Source organism: Cololabis saira, chromosome 4 (genome assembly GCF_033807715.1).
Source record: "Cololabis saira isolate AMF1-May2022 chromosome 4, fColSai1.1, whole genome shotgun sequence".
NCBI lineage: Eukaryota > Metazoa > Chordata > Actinopteri > Beloniformes > Belonidae > Cololabis > Cololabis saira.
The window spans coordinates 51,267,976-51,283,313 of record NC_084590.1 but is presented as its reverse complement, the minus strand read 5'-3'; the positions used below and the strand labels follow the sequence as shown (position 1 = coordinate 51,283,313).

The 15,338-nt window shown below is 39.7% G+C and overlaps 1 protein-coding gene across 1 annotated transcript; it reads right to left on the bottom strand.

Moving 5' to 3' along the window:
- Positions 1–214: 214 nt before the first annotated feature.
- LOC133442603 (zinc finger protein OZF-like) lies at positions 215–11,177 on the bottom strand. Its single transcript, XM_061720611.1, has 3 exons — positions 11,172–11,177; positions 8,817–10,016; positions 215–583 (listed from the first exon to the last, which is right to left on the bottom strand). The coding sequence occupies exons 1-3, from the start codon at positions 11,175–11,177 to the stop codon at positions 215–217; spliced, it is 1,575 nt and encodes a 524-aa protein (XP_061576595.1).
- Between the last annotated feature and the right edge of the window lie 4,161 nt (positions 11,178–15,338).

Here is a 15,338-nt window from a genome sequence, read left to right as displayed (position 1 = left end):
GTTTATAGCACGTTTCAGAGCATTTGGAACACAATGTAATAGGTTTGTAGTAAAGTGTAAAGAAAATTTTATTGGCTATATCTGGTGAACCGTGAGGTCCTGGAAGCCTATACCCCGGATTTAACATCATCATATATGTGCCTATAAGTGTATAAAGTTTGGTTTAAATTGGAGTATCTTTGACTTTTTTCCTCCAGGGACGAGGGGGCACCTGTCAGCCAGCGAGGCCGAGGACGGCGCACCATTCCCGGACACAAATCCGCCGAAGACCCCCGGGTTCGGCCGGTGAGCTGGGTGTTTGAGCATGGGGTCCAGGGGGTGTTTGGGACGGTGGAGGAGACCGAGAGACCCGGACCAGCTGGACCAGAGACTCGTGGGGAGGCCCGCCAGGATCGCGGGGCTTAGATCCGCTGTCAAGTGGCGCTGAGACCGCGGGGGTCGTCCCCGGAGGCAGACGGACCCAGAACCGGAACAAGAGAGCCTGGAAACGGAGGACCGGAGGCTGGCGGGGAGGAGAGCCGAGCTGAACGGGGCTTAGATCGGGGGTCGTCCCCGGAGCCAGACCTCCAGGCCTGGACACGGACTGACAGGCAGCAGCACACACCCACGAACCAGACCACCATTCCTGGAACAGACTCCTGCCTGCCAGCCTCCTGCATTCCAGCCTGTCTCTGTGTCGTTTAATAAATAGTTTAATAAAGTTTAATGAATAATTTATTTGAGGCAAGAACAGCCTTCATGTTTTCATTTACTTTCCTCTTGAAAAACAGGACGCAGGATGAACAGGATCCATCTATTGAATGTGATTGTCAAAACTACAGCCAGAATTACTTGCATAATCATTTTACATTTATTCACAAAAGTCAGAACTCTTTCTCACAGGTTTTGGTAAACTTTAAGGAGAGACTCGCTCGTCAAACGACAGCATGCAGGTGTTTGTGTTGTTTAGTTGAGATGAAGAAAACACAAACGCTACAGTACACTTGATAAGTGTCATCATCGTTTTCAGCAAATCAGTTCCAGCATTAGACGCACAGACACGTTCCAATCCTCTTTCCTGCAGCCTCGGAACGTCATCAAAGACACGTGATGTTGTTCATGACGTCACATAGAATACTGCATGAGGAAGTCATACATAGATTTTTACAAGAATGAGATGAACCTGCTGGATCTACTGCCCTTACTTTTTAACAACCTGTGCTTTTTATTATTTTACCTCTTTTCTTATCATTTTATTTCATTTTATTTACTGTTTAATTGTGTCTCGCTGTTTTTAATGTTGATGTAAAGCACTTTGAATGACCTTGTGTTGAATTGTGCTATACAAATAAACTTGCCTTGCCTTACATGCTAACCACCTGCTGAAAGTCACGTGAAGATCCAAACATCCAGTCTGCATATTTGTGTTTTCAGATTTATTACATTCTTTGTCTATTATTGTGTCGTGTGATGAAAATCAGATCACTTCTGATTGCAGTTACTGCAGAAACCCAGTTAAGTCCTAGATATTCAAATTACACGTGGAAAAACATTAGAACTTTGACAACAACACGTCTGGATTATCTGCAGACCCTCTGATTCAATTATTGGGATTTTTAATGACGTTTCAAACTATATGATCTTGGGCTGGCTCTGCAAATATAGTCCAGGACCAACGGGAGATTGTTTGAAATCTACTCACTATATTTCAGAGTTAACTTACACAATGTTTTCTATAAATGAAATGTTTCATGTTTGTGAAATAACACACAAAGATTCACTCAAGAGCATGGCCAGAATGTTGGCTTTTTATGATGAAACAATAAAGGTGAACTTTACATGTGAGTGGTCGCTGTTACCACGTTGAAACATGTGTGGGTACATTGAGCTCTAGCGCTCTCTGCTGGTTGAAAAAGCTTACAGCACCTGGTATTCCCAGGCGGTCTCCCATCCAAGTGAGAGGGACCTGGCTACAGGCAAGATGGCCGACAAGGGCGCGGCCATTTTTTCCATCCATACCGGAATTCCAGACCGGAAGTTGGTCTTCTTCGTGTATATTATTATTCGTCGCGCCGATCCAGACCGGAAGTTGGTCTTCTTCGTGTATATTATTATTCGTCGCGCTGAACCAGACCGGAAGTTGGTCTTTTTTTTTTTTTTTTTTTTTTTTTTATTGAACATACAATAACACAGTATCATAACATTTTCTCGTAAGGACATTAATACATTTTAAACATGAAGTGGAATGTTGTCATCAAGTATAAGCCATGTACAAAATATATATATATATATATATATATATATATATATATATATATATATATATATATATATATATATATATATATATATATATATATATATATACACACATATGTAGAAATGAATCAAAACAAAACAAACAAAACAAAACAAAAAGGGGTTGTTATTTTAAAATACTAGTAAAACCATTTCAAAACAAAAACCATAACAAAATAGGAGCAAGGTCTGAGGCATGAATCACAAAAGCAAAAAACAAGATATGTCGTCACAAATCTTTTTAGCCAATTTGCTGGAATCAATTTTTTTGAGGGACAAAAAGAACAATTTAAAATCATTTAAAAACCAATCAAAGGAGGGTTTACCATTTCTCCATTTACAGCAGTGAATATGACATTTACCCATGAGGATAATTATATTAATCATATCAGATATAACAGCCTTCAAATTGTCTACATATAAAAAAATATGAGAAATATCAAAAACTGGTATGTCATCCATTTTAAGTAATAACCAACTTCTCAAGTTTCTGGACACAGGACATAAGAAAAACATATGATCTAAAGTTTCATCTGCTGCATTACAGAAAGTACACAGGTCAACTTCAAACTTAAATCTTTTTTTAAGAAATTCTGCAACTGGGTAGACTTTATGCAGTATCTTAAAGTGAGTTTCTTTCATCTTTGGGGAAATAGGCCATTTAATATATTTAGAGTGAGCTTTTTCCAACATAGATGCTGTTACTTTCTCAAGCCCTTGGAATTTACGTCCTCTGTTGAAATTGTAAAAAAATATTGATTTCCACGCAGCACTGATCACTTTGTTGTTACATTTTTTGTCATTTAAGTTGCATTCATTAATCATCAGTCTTGGTAGTGTTGATTCAACACTTGAAAATAACAAAGTATTCTGGATTAAATGCAGAAGTGGAATAGGAATTGCTTTAAGGATCCTGTTATATTCCCTCTGAGTACAATTTATTTTATATTTTCCTAACCATGTCCTGTAGTCCAGAAGACCTCCACCAGAATCCATCATATCCTTCACAAATAAAATGCCTGCCTCATACCAATCTCTTTTAAATAACGATTTTCTATTTACTATAATCACTCTGTTATTCCATAAAACGGATCCATGAGGGGAAAAATTATGAGTGAATATCATTTTCCAATATTGGAGAATTTGCTTGTGGAAATTAGAAAGCTTAATGGGAACCTTGTTTAACTCAAAATCACATTTTAAAAGGAATTCAAGCCCTCCTACTTTTTCAAACAAGGATCTTGGAATATGGAACCATATGGACTCTGGCTGTGACAAATATGTTTTCAGCCATTTAATCTTAAGAGTTCCAACCAATGATTCAAAATCTAAAGCGTTAATACCACCATTCTTATATTCTTTAATTAATTCTGATCTTTTAATATAATGGGTTTTGTTTTTCCATAAAAACTGAAAGATAATGGAATTGGCTTTTTTAATAGTATTTGGAGATACGTATAGGGAATGACAGGGATAAATTAATTTAGAAATGCCTTCCGCCTTTGACAAAATGACTCTTCCAAAGATTGTAAGATCTCTAGTTAACCAGTGACTTAGAGATCTTACCCAGAGGTAAGATGGTCAATAGAGCTTCCTTGGGAAATGGAAGGAAATTATTAGGTGGTCAATATTTTATTCCTTTGGAAAACATGAAACCAAAACAGTGCACACGTTAGAGTATGATTAGATCATTTAACTGTTTTTCAGATATTGATCAAAATCCTTGAAGGAGAGGGCATGACCAGACTGAAGGCTGAGATCATGCTGGCCAGTGGGAGCCTTTTTTAAGTCTTTTTAAGGCCCCCCCCCCCCCCCAGAGATCAAGATGGCCAGTGGAAGCCTTTTTTAAGTTTTTTTTTTTTTAATCTTTTGATCTTTGATCTTGATATTTTTTCCATTATGTTCAGTGTAATTTGTTCCTGCTCATTGTTCATGCGTTTCCCTTGTTTTGTGTCTTTTCTCTATGCATGTTTGTTTTTCTATTTGATATTCTGAGAATAAAAAGTTGATTTCAAAAAAGAACTCCAAGTCAAGTTCTTACTGTTGCCAGCATGATAGTGTAATGTTGTGTTTAAGTGGATTCCAGAAAATAAGATAGAATTAATAGAAAACGGATAAATAGGAAAATATAAATATTGTTGACAATTTGAAATAAAGAATTGTGAAAAAAAGACCAACTTCCTGTCTGGATCAGCGCGACGAATAATATACACGAAGAAGACCAACTTACTGCAATACAACTTTTGAACACAATTGAAGAATATAATTTATTGGATAAGCCCTAGCCCTTTGAGTTATTTTCCTTTTTTTTAAATTTAATTTAATTTCTTTTCCTCTGTACTCTTTATGCACCTTTTCCCTGATACAAAGATATGATGCCTTGTTTGTATATGAATATATTTTCAATAAAGTAAAAAAAAAAGAAAAAAAGACCAACTTCCTGTCTGGATCAGCGCGACGAATAATATACACGAAGAAGACCAACTTCCGGTCTGGATCGGCGCGACGAATAATAATATACACGAAGAAGACCAACTTCCGGTCTGGAATTCCGGTATGGAAACATAATCAATTAACTCATTTTTTCATTTCATTTTGGGTCATGTTTCAGAATCAGATATAAATCCTTTTCCAAAACAAATCTAAAATTTTAGCCACACATCCACCATCCTCCCTTCAAAATGAGCAGAGTTTTTCCTGAGTTTGACCACTAATCTGGCATGGCTTAATACAAAGTCAAGCAGGTTGGTGTTGATCTTTTTATTTATAATGCCTGTACCGAACCAGAACATTCGCTCCCAATTAAATCGGTGAATGTAATGACGTCCCCAGTGTTTGATCAGAGTGTGTTTTAACCTTTCAAAGAGGTCAGACAAGTACAGTCCTGAAACAAATAAAATTAAAGCTGCAAGCAGCGATGAACGGGCCCTCGCATGTGTAATTATCACCAATGAAGGTCAAGGACTCAAACCCGAGTCCGATGACACCACCATGACTCTCTAAGTCAAACCATTAAAAAGTTATACCAGAAAATAGGGAATATCAAATATCAACCAATCAGATGAAGATAATCGTCGCCACGGTAACGCTCTTGACTGAAAAAAGTAATGTGCATCATCGCAGGATGGAGACGCACATTTTGATGTATAAAACACCTGGGTGCACGTTACGGTTCGGGCCGCATTAACGGTCAAACAATTGGCATAAATTACCGACTTCCTGTTGGGTTTGGGCCATGGCGCCAAGAGACTTTTCTTTAAGTTGCGACATGATACAGGTGTGTAGCGATTTCCGTGCATGTACGTCGAACCGTTTTGTGGGGCTTGAGGCCCAAAGTTTTCTAGGGGGCGCTGTTGAGCCGTTAGGCCACGCCCATTAATGCAAACCATGAAATATCAAATTTATCGCCAGGCCTGGCTTGCATGCGAAAGTTGGTGACTTTTGGTGAAACTATCAAATATCGACCAATCAGATGAAGATAATCGTCGCCACGGTAACGCTGTTGACTGAGAAAACTAATGCGCATCGTCACAGCATCGAGACGCACATTTTGATGTATAACACACCATACAATTCGGGCCGCATTAACGGCCGAAGTAATGGCATAAATTTTGCCAAAATTACCGACTTCCTGTTGGATTTGGGCCATGGTGCCAGGAGACTTTTCTTTAAGTGGCAACATGATACAGGTGTGTACCGATTTTCATGCATCTACATCAAACCGTTTTGTGGGGCTTGAGGCACAAAGTTTTCTAGGGGGCGCTGTTGAGCCATTAGGCCACGCCCATTAATGCCATTAAATATCAAATGTTTTGCCAGGCCTGGTGCAAAATCTGGTGACTTTTGGGGCACGTTTAGGGGGAAAAAAAGGCAAGAAAGAAAGAAAGAAAGAAAGAAAGAAAGAAAGAAAGAAAGAAAGAAAGAAAGAAAGAAAGAAAGAAAGAAAGAAAGAATAATTGCTACAGATACAATAGGGCCTTCGCACTGGAAGTGCTCAGGCCCTAATTAAAGGCTACATTTTGATGTATTGTTTTTTTTAACAATAATATAATGACAATAAACACTTTTTGACTTAACATGAAATAAATGGATATATGAGAAGCTTGTAAAACTCTGGAATTCAGAAACTATGTACATCTTCATCTTCATCCTCTTCATCATCACGGTCCAGTCAGAGTCTGTCCACACAAACTGGTTCTGCTTTAACTCGACACGACTCATCCGTCCTGGTCATGCAAACCATCTCCACCTGTACAGGGAAGAAGAAAGAAGAGAGCAGATAAAGGAGTGTTTGCAGAGATCCCTCCATCAGCTGTAGAGGAAGAAGAAAGAAGAGAGCAGATAAAGGAGTGTTTGCAGAGGTCCCTCCATCAGCTGTAGAGGGAAGAAGAAAGAAGAGGTTCTACTAACAGAACCAAGGCTGACATTGTGATTGACAGGTTACATCTTTGAGCTCCGACCTTTATATGTTCATGTGGTTGATTGTGAGATTGTTGCAGCTCCAGGTCCAGGACCAGGTCCTGGTCCAGGTCCAGGTCCAGGTCCAGGACTGTCGTGTCCTTCACGTGGTCGTGAACTTATTGTTGACGTCACGTTTCCTCATATTCTGCACTTCCCTGCATCACCAGTGAGTGTCGCCAACGGACAAAACCTCAGAAAAGTGCGTCCACCAGCCTTAATCTGTGAGTGAAAGACCAAAACTTTCTACGTTCAAATCACTTTTTGAACATCTGACGGGGTTTTTTTTTTGCTATTGATGAATTTTACTAAATATCCATACAGACTGTTAACACTGTTATGATCTTTTTAATAAATATGATATGAAAAATTACATATTCCTGTACGATTACGTTTTTTGAGAAATTGTCCTCAAACCTGTTAGGCTTGACAAGTACAATCCAAAAAATTCATTGTGCCAAGTTTGGTGTTAAGGAGACTTCAGGTAAAAGGGTACTGACATTTATTAAATGTAAAAAAATGCCCAAAAACAGTGGATTTAACATCAAAATATCAAGAAATGTTAAAAGGGGCAAATTTAGCAAAGCATTCAAGGAATCGATCCTGAAAGTTCAGCTCTCAAGGACAAATGGTTGATTACATATATAATACATACTGGAGTTAGCCAGTGGGAGGAACATCTTCCTAGCTCACATCAGGAATACACAGTGACTGCTGGGTATTTCCTTCTTGGAGACTCTACTTATCCTTTGCAGGACTGGCTCTTGAAACCATTCCATGACCCTGGACAACTGACAGCAGAACAGTCTTTAAGCACAAAGTCAACCGAGCACCAGTGGTCGTGTCACGGCTCAAAAGACAGAAAACCCAAATGCACAACATCAAACGGAGTATCAGAGTCCCAGGCCGACACACGGCCAAAGTTCAGGGGGCCGTCCTCGGGGCCGGGCCGACCGCCGAGACAGTTCCGGAGGCCGCCCTCGGGGCGTACCAGGCGGGTCAGGAGGTCTGGGGGCGTAGCAGGCGGGTCAGGAGGTCTGGGGGCGTAGCAGGCGGGTCAGGAGGTCTGGGGGCGTAGCAGTCGGGTCAGGAGATCTCGGGGCGTAGCAGGCGGGTCAGGAGGTCTCGGGGTGTAGCAGGCGGGTCAGGGGATTGGTCTGGGGGCGTAGCAGGCGGGTCAGGAGGTCTGGGGGCGTAGCAGACGGGTCAGGAGGTCTCGGGGTGTAGCAGACGGGTCAGGAGGTCTGGGGGCGTAGCAGGCGGGTCAGGAGGTCTGGGGGCGTAGAGAGGAACAGGAGAGTGATCATGGAAAAAACCTATCCCCAACTGGGAAACCATGACAGGTTGTAAAAGATGAATTCAGCAGGTTTCCTTCTGTGAGATCCGACTGGTGAAATTAATGGTGATGACTTCCTGTCCACTACATAATCTGTGTGAAAGTCATGGAAAGACGTATGAAACATCATAGGATGAACCTGCAGCAGCAACACTTCAGCCAGTGGTGGCAGTGGCTCGGGGTGGAGAGGAGGAAGAGATGTTAGAGATGTGCTAATGCAGTATTTGTGGAATAGTTAATGCTATAGTTAGATTACATTCTGTATCTCAGAATGGTGAGACAATAAATTTGTGCTTTTTGCAGATATATGGATTTTGTCCATCCATCCATCTTCATCCACTTGTTGTGGGACTGGTTAGCGGGGGCAGCAGTCTGAGCAGAGATGTCCAGACTTCCCTCACCCCACACATTTCCTCCAGCTCTTCTGGAGGGATCCAGAGACGTTCCCAGGTCAGCCAAAAGACATTCCCTCCGGTGTGTCCTGGCTCTTCTCCTGGTGGGACATGCCAGGAACACCTTCCCAGGAGGTGTCCAGGGGGCATCTTATGTTAGTCTTTCAAGTTTTGGAATGATGTCTGATTATTTTTTTTTTTTTTTTTTTTGCTGTGCTGAGGTGTTTTTTGCAATTCCACACTTCACACTGATCACATCTTTAGAGTTTATCACTCGTGTGAGTACGTTGGTGCTTCTTTAGCTGACTTGATGTGGTAAAAGCTGCTCCACACTGATCACACCTAAACGGTTTATCTCCAGTGTGAATACGTTGGTGAGTCCTTAGATCACTTGATGTGGTAAAAGCTGCTCCACACTGATCACATCTGAATGGTTTATCTCGTGTGTGAATATGTTGGTGAATCTTTAGATCACTTGATGTGGTAAAAGCTGCTCCACACTGATCACACCTAAACGGTTTATCTCCAGTGTCAATACGTTGGTGAGTCCTTAGATCACTTGATGTGGTAAAAGCTGCTCCACACTGATCACATCTGAATGGTTTATCTCGTGTGTGAATATGTTGGTGAATCTTTAGATCACTTGATGTGGTAAAAGCTGCTCCACACTGATCACACCTAAACGGTTTATCTCCAGTGTCAATACGTTGGTGAGCCCTTAGATGGCCTTGTTGGGTAAAAGCTGCTCCACACTGATCACAAGTAAACGGTTTATCTCCAGTGTGAATACGTTGGTGAATCTTTAGATTACCTGATGTGCTAAAAGCTGCTCCACACTGATCACACCAAAACGGTTTATCTCCAGTGTGAATACGTTGGTGAATCTTTAGATTACCTGATGTGCTAAAAGCTGCTCCACACTGATCACACCTAAACGGTTTATCTCCAGTGTGAATACGTTGGTGAGTCTTTAGATCACTTGATCTGGTAAAAGCTGCTCCACACTGATCACATCTGAATGGTTTTTCTCCAGTGTGAATACGTTGGTGAATCTTTAGCTTTCCTGACTCAGTAAAAGCTGCTCCACACTGATCACACCTAAACGGTTTATCTCCAGTGTGAATACATTGGTGAGCCCTTAGATGACCTTGTTGGGTAAAAGCTGCTCCACACTGATCACACCTGAACGGTTTATCTCCAGTGTGAATACGTTGGTGAATCTTTAGACTACCTGATGTGGTAAAAGCTGTTCCACACTGATCACACCTAAACGGTTTTTCTCCAGTGTGAATACGTTGGTGAATCTTTAGTTTACTTTTAGTGATAAAAGCTGCTCCACACTGATCACAAGTGAACGGTTTATCTCCAGTGTGAATACGTTGGTGAATCTTCAGATGACTTTGTTGGGTAAAAGCTGCTCCACACTGATCACACCTGAACGGTTTATCTCCAGTGTGAATCATCTTATGTTTTCTCAGACGTGATGAAGTGGTGAGGACTTTCTTGCAGCGATCACAACGATAACTTGTGGGTCTCTCTTTGCCTTTATGTTTCTGTAAGTACAGAGAAGAAGAATTAAATCATCTTGTTGGCCGACTCTCAAAAGCTTTTCAGTTTCTATAAAGTGGTGTCTGTTGAAAGTGCTGTTAAGCCTTTGTCTTTGGACCCCACTAGATCATGATCAATGACCAGTGTGCAAAATGCAAAAAAAGGGTAAATACTTGTATTTGTATTTGTTGTGGTATTTGCAAAAACATATTCCACTATCGATGTACACTTGTTACAAAGAAGAACATTGATCTATGGTCAAACTGGTTTTGTCAGACATGTACTGAACTGTTTCCCTTTCATTCTTTGGAAATTGGTGATTATCTTGCTGTTACCACTGAATCAATTTTTATTACAAATGAGCATTATGTTTTTAATCCTTTTGATTTAGAAAGGGGTGATAGCGATAAATATGACTTAAATTGGGATCCAGATGTGAATGTCCTATCAGAAACATATACCTTACCATCTTGCAACTATATGAGTGAAAATGAGTTTAATACTTTTGGATGTTCTATTCCACCAGAATTACATACTTTTTCAACCCTCCATATGAATATCCGGAGTTTGGTAAAGAATCATGATCAGTTCATTCATTATCTGTCATCTCTTGAGCATACTTTTCCAATTATAGCACTTACAGAAACCTGGCTTTCTGAAAACATTAGTAGTTTATATGAGCTTCCCCAGTACAATTCAGTTCACTCTTATAGAGAGAATAAAGTGGGTGGTGGTGTATCAATTTTTGTCCACTGTGATTACGAATACAAGATAAGACATGATTTGTGCTTGAATTCTGAAACTGTGCCAGTCGAATCAATTTTCATTGAAATGTTTGTTGAAGCCAAAAAAATCATAATAGGTTGTGTGTATCGTCCACCAAATACTGTAATCAGTGAATTCAATGATTGTGTGGCTAATGCAATGGGTGTTATTAATAAGGAGGGGAAATTATTGTTCATCTTGGGTGATTTTAATATCAATCTCCTCAAGATGGAAACTCATTCAGAGACTGAGGATTTCTTAAGTACCATGTATTCTAATTACTCTTATCCAGTCATAAGTAAACCCACTAGAGTAAATGATAAAACGGCTACCCTGATTGATAATATTTTTACCAATTCTTTGAATAAGGTGATTCATTCTGGAATATTAGTTACCGACATATCTGGGGCCTCATTTAAAATGGAGTGCGTAGGATTCATACTAAAAGTGCACGTACGCTCAAAAGCCGAAAATGCCGTGCGCAAAAAAAAATCCGGATCAATAAAACCATGTGCACGCAGACTTCCACGCAGTCCAGCTGGAAGGTTGCGTAGCTGAATCCGCCCCTTTACACGCCCAGAAATGCATATGGATGAGCCTGCTGAGCATGCGCAGTGGCTTTCTGCAGCCTGTTTGGCGCAGATCCATGGTTTGGCGTCAGAATGAATGAGAAGTAGCAGCCACCGTGACACTGACTTTCACGGAGACCTAGATGCTGTAGATGATGTGGAGGACAGGAAAACCAAATTATTTGGTGGTCACAGTAAAAGTTAGAATAAGTATATAAATAGTATACAATAAAATAAAGTGAGTGGGTGGCAGCACGCTGTTGCTGCGCTAAACGCCGTGAGTTCCCCGGCGCAACAGGGGGGACATGCCCCCCGTCTTTTCAAAATCATGTTTTTTTTCCCCTTACTTTTTACAGTTTAAAAACTAACGGTAGGATCAGCCTTAAATTGCAAATTATCAAGACACTGTATGAAAGCGATACGAAAACGGCCCCGCAGCCCCGCTTCACCCCCCGCTCCCCCTCCTCTCCCGTCTCTCCTCAGAGCTGCTCAGGGCGGGTTTATGGTTCCGCGTCACCGATGCAGAGCCTACGCCGTAGGTGCGCGTCGCCGCGTACCCTACGCCGTAGGCTCTGCGTCGTTTTAACGCGGGACCCTAATTTAGGCACCATATACAAGCAGCACGTAAAGGTTTCACGCGCGCGTAAAACTCATATATATGAAAAAAAATCTGTGTCCCTTTAGGGAAGAAATGAGGGGCTCCGTGGGGCTCCCTAAACGCAGCCCCTCATTTGTTCTGTCCTAAAGCGGTGGGTGAAGAAGAGGCTGCAGCAGCAGCAGAGTCCTGACTGACAGCTTCACACACAGACGGACACGATCAGCCCTATATTATTTTATTTTTATTATTTTATTATTTTAAGCCTGATATATGTTGTGATATGTGATGACATTATTAAGAGTATGACATGAATCTGGCTTCATTTCACCACCTCACAGCCTGCGTCGCCAGTTCCCCGTGTCTTAAGTAAATTCTTACGGGAGGGTCCGGGTTGCCGTAAAGATACGCAGATTTTTCGGTTAGTTTTTTCTTTTTAGATCCGAGGATTTGCGTAGAAGGTGGCTTCCGCAACTTTCAGGCGCTTTTTCTGCGCAAGCAAGCTTTATAGATGAGGCCCCTGATCATTTTCCTATATTTCAGTTTACCAGGCTTAACGGTCAATATAGTAAGCAAACAAGTAATACAACAGCTCATCGTAAATTTAACAAACATAACATTTTAATGTTTAAGAAAGAGCTTGAGGAAGTCTCATGAAGTGAAGTGTACAGATATCCAGATGCTGAATCTGCTTACAAGTGTTTTTCTCACTCTCTGAATGCAGTATTCAACAAATGTTTTCCACTTGTGTTACCTGCTAGACCTAAATGTAATGGAGATAATAGCAAACCTTGGTTTACTTCAGGATTATATAAATCTTCTAAGAACAAAAATAAATTGTATAAGAAGTATTTGTTATCGCCAACACCTCTAAACTTAGCATTATATAAAAGCTATAAAAACAGATACAACCACCTTCTGAAATTGACAAAAAAGAACTATTATTCACAACAATTAAAGGAATCATCAAATAACATCAAACACACATGGAAAATTATCAGCCAGTTGTTGCAGAGAAAGAAAGAAAAAGCAGAGTTTCCCTCAACTCTTTCTGATGGTGCAGAAACATATTCTAATCCTTATGATATTACATGTAAATTTAATGATTTCTTTGCTAATATTGGTGTTTCACTTGCAAAAAAGATTCCTAATGTAGAGTGTAATCCTTCAGATTATATCCTTGGTAAATTTCCAATTATGTCTAACTTTATCAAACCTAAACCTGAAGAAATTAAAGAAATAATTACAGGGCTGAAGAATACTGCTGCGGGTCACGACGAAATTGGTGCCTTTCTTATAAAAGAAGTAAAGGATTGTCTTGCAGATCCGTTAACCTATATCTTTTCTGTCTCCATGGATAAGGGCAAAGTTCCTGATGATTTAAAGTTGGCAAAGGTTATTCCTCTATACAAGGCTGACGACCCCAATCTTTTTACAAATTACAGACCCATATCAATTTTACCTTGTTTCTCAAAAATTTTAGAAAAACTGGTCTATAAAAGAATTTTGCAGCATCTGGAACTGAATAAAATATTATACACGCATCAGTACGGTTTCAGAAAAAATCATTCTTCCTACATGGCACTGCTTCAGCTGGTAAATAAAATCATATCGGCACAAGATCTCAATGAATATGCATTAGGTATTTTTCTGGACCTGTCGAAAGCATTTGACACCGTAAATCATCATATTCTACTGTCAAAGTTAGATAGATATGGTTTTAAAGGCCATGTTCTTAGCTGGTTAGGTGATTATCTCAAAAATAGACAGCAATATGTATATTTTAAAAATTGTGTCTCTTGTAAAGCTACTATCCAATGTGGAGTCCCTCAAGGCTCAATTCTTGGACCATTATTATTTCTTATTTATGTTAATGATTTGGCTAATGTATCTAAAGAAATTTTTTCTATTCTTTTTGCAGATGATACTAATTTAGTGATGTCAAACAAAAACTTTGATTGTCTGATAAGTGAGGCAAACAGGGGTCTCAATGAATTTTCAAACTGGTTTAAAATAAACAAATTGTCTTTGAATGTAAAAAAATCAAATTTTATGATCTTCAGCGGTAGGAGAAAATATAACACAGAAAGTGCATTCTTAAATATTGATGGAAATCAGGTTAAGCAGGTACAAGTTGTGAAGTTCTTGGGAGTTCTAGTTGATGATCAACTCTGTTGGAAAACGCATATTAATTACATTTATACAAAGGCTATGAAATCCCTTGGTATAATTAAGAAAATTCGTTATTTCTTAAACAAGTCTTGTTTGCTGACCTTGTATTATAGTCTTATTTTTCCATACATTAGTTACTGTAACATTGTTTGGGGTTCTAACTATTACACTAGTCTTAAGAAGATCTACCCGTTACAAAAAAGATTTGTCAGAAGTGTCACGTTTTCAAATGCATTTGTTCAGTCTTTGCCAATATTTCATAAGCTTAAGCTCTTAAAAATTTATGACATAAACACAATTCAAATTTGTACTTTTGTCTATAAAACCAGATTTAGGAGAGATCTTTTGCCTGAGTGTTTTGATAATTTTTTCACTCTGAATTCTGATGTTCATCAATATAGTACCAGGCAAGCCAATTATATCCATCTGCCTAAGAATCTCACCACAAGGGGTCAGTTTCTGCTGAAGTATCGTGGTGCAGAGCTGTGGAATAGTCATCAACACGTGGTAAACATCTCTCCATCTTTGTCAATATTTAAAACAAATTTAAAACAATTTCTGGTTTCATTATATTCATTATATTCAAATGATAAAATTGTTTGCTGACCTTTTTGTTTGTTTCTGATAATATATTTCTTCGTATGAGTTGTAAATATGCACATGTGTGTATTTGCGTATGAGGAGGGGGGTATTGGGTGGGGAGGGGGGGTGTAAAGTGTTGATTATATTTATTTGTATGTTTAAGAGGGGAGGATCGCTTATAAGCCCGTCGGGCTTCATGATCTTTCCTGCACATTTTTATCTTTGTTTTTTTTCTGTTCTTTTTTCGATGCTTGTATGTTTGTAAGTGCAAACAAATAAACAATAAACAATAGGGATGGGTATTGATAAGATCTTCCAACCATTTTTCATTCTGCTTAACGATTCGGTTTTTATCAATTCCCTTATCAATTCTCATTTGGGAAAAAAGAGTAAAGAAAGAAAAAATTCCTACAGATACAATAGGGCCTTCGCACTGTAAGTGCTCGGGCCCTAAAAATGTCATACATTCTGGATTCATCGAGCTTCTCTCAGATCATCGGACATCGAGTCCGAGTGGACCAAGTTTGGGCGGTCCTGGAGGCAAAAACCCGGGTCTGGGAGGAGTTCGGCGAGAGAATGGAGAAAGACTTTCGGTCGGCCTCGAGGAAATTCTGGAGGACCGTTCGGCGCCTCAGAAGGGGGAA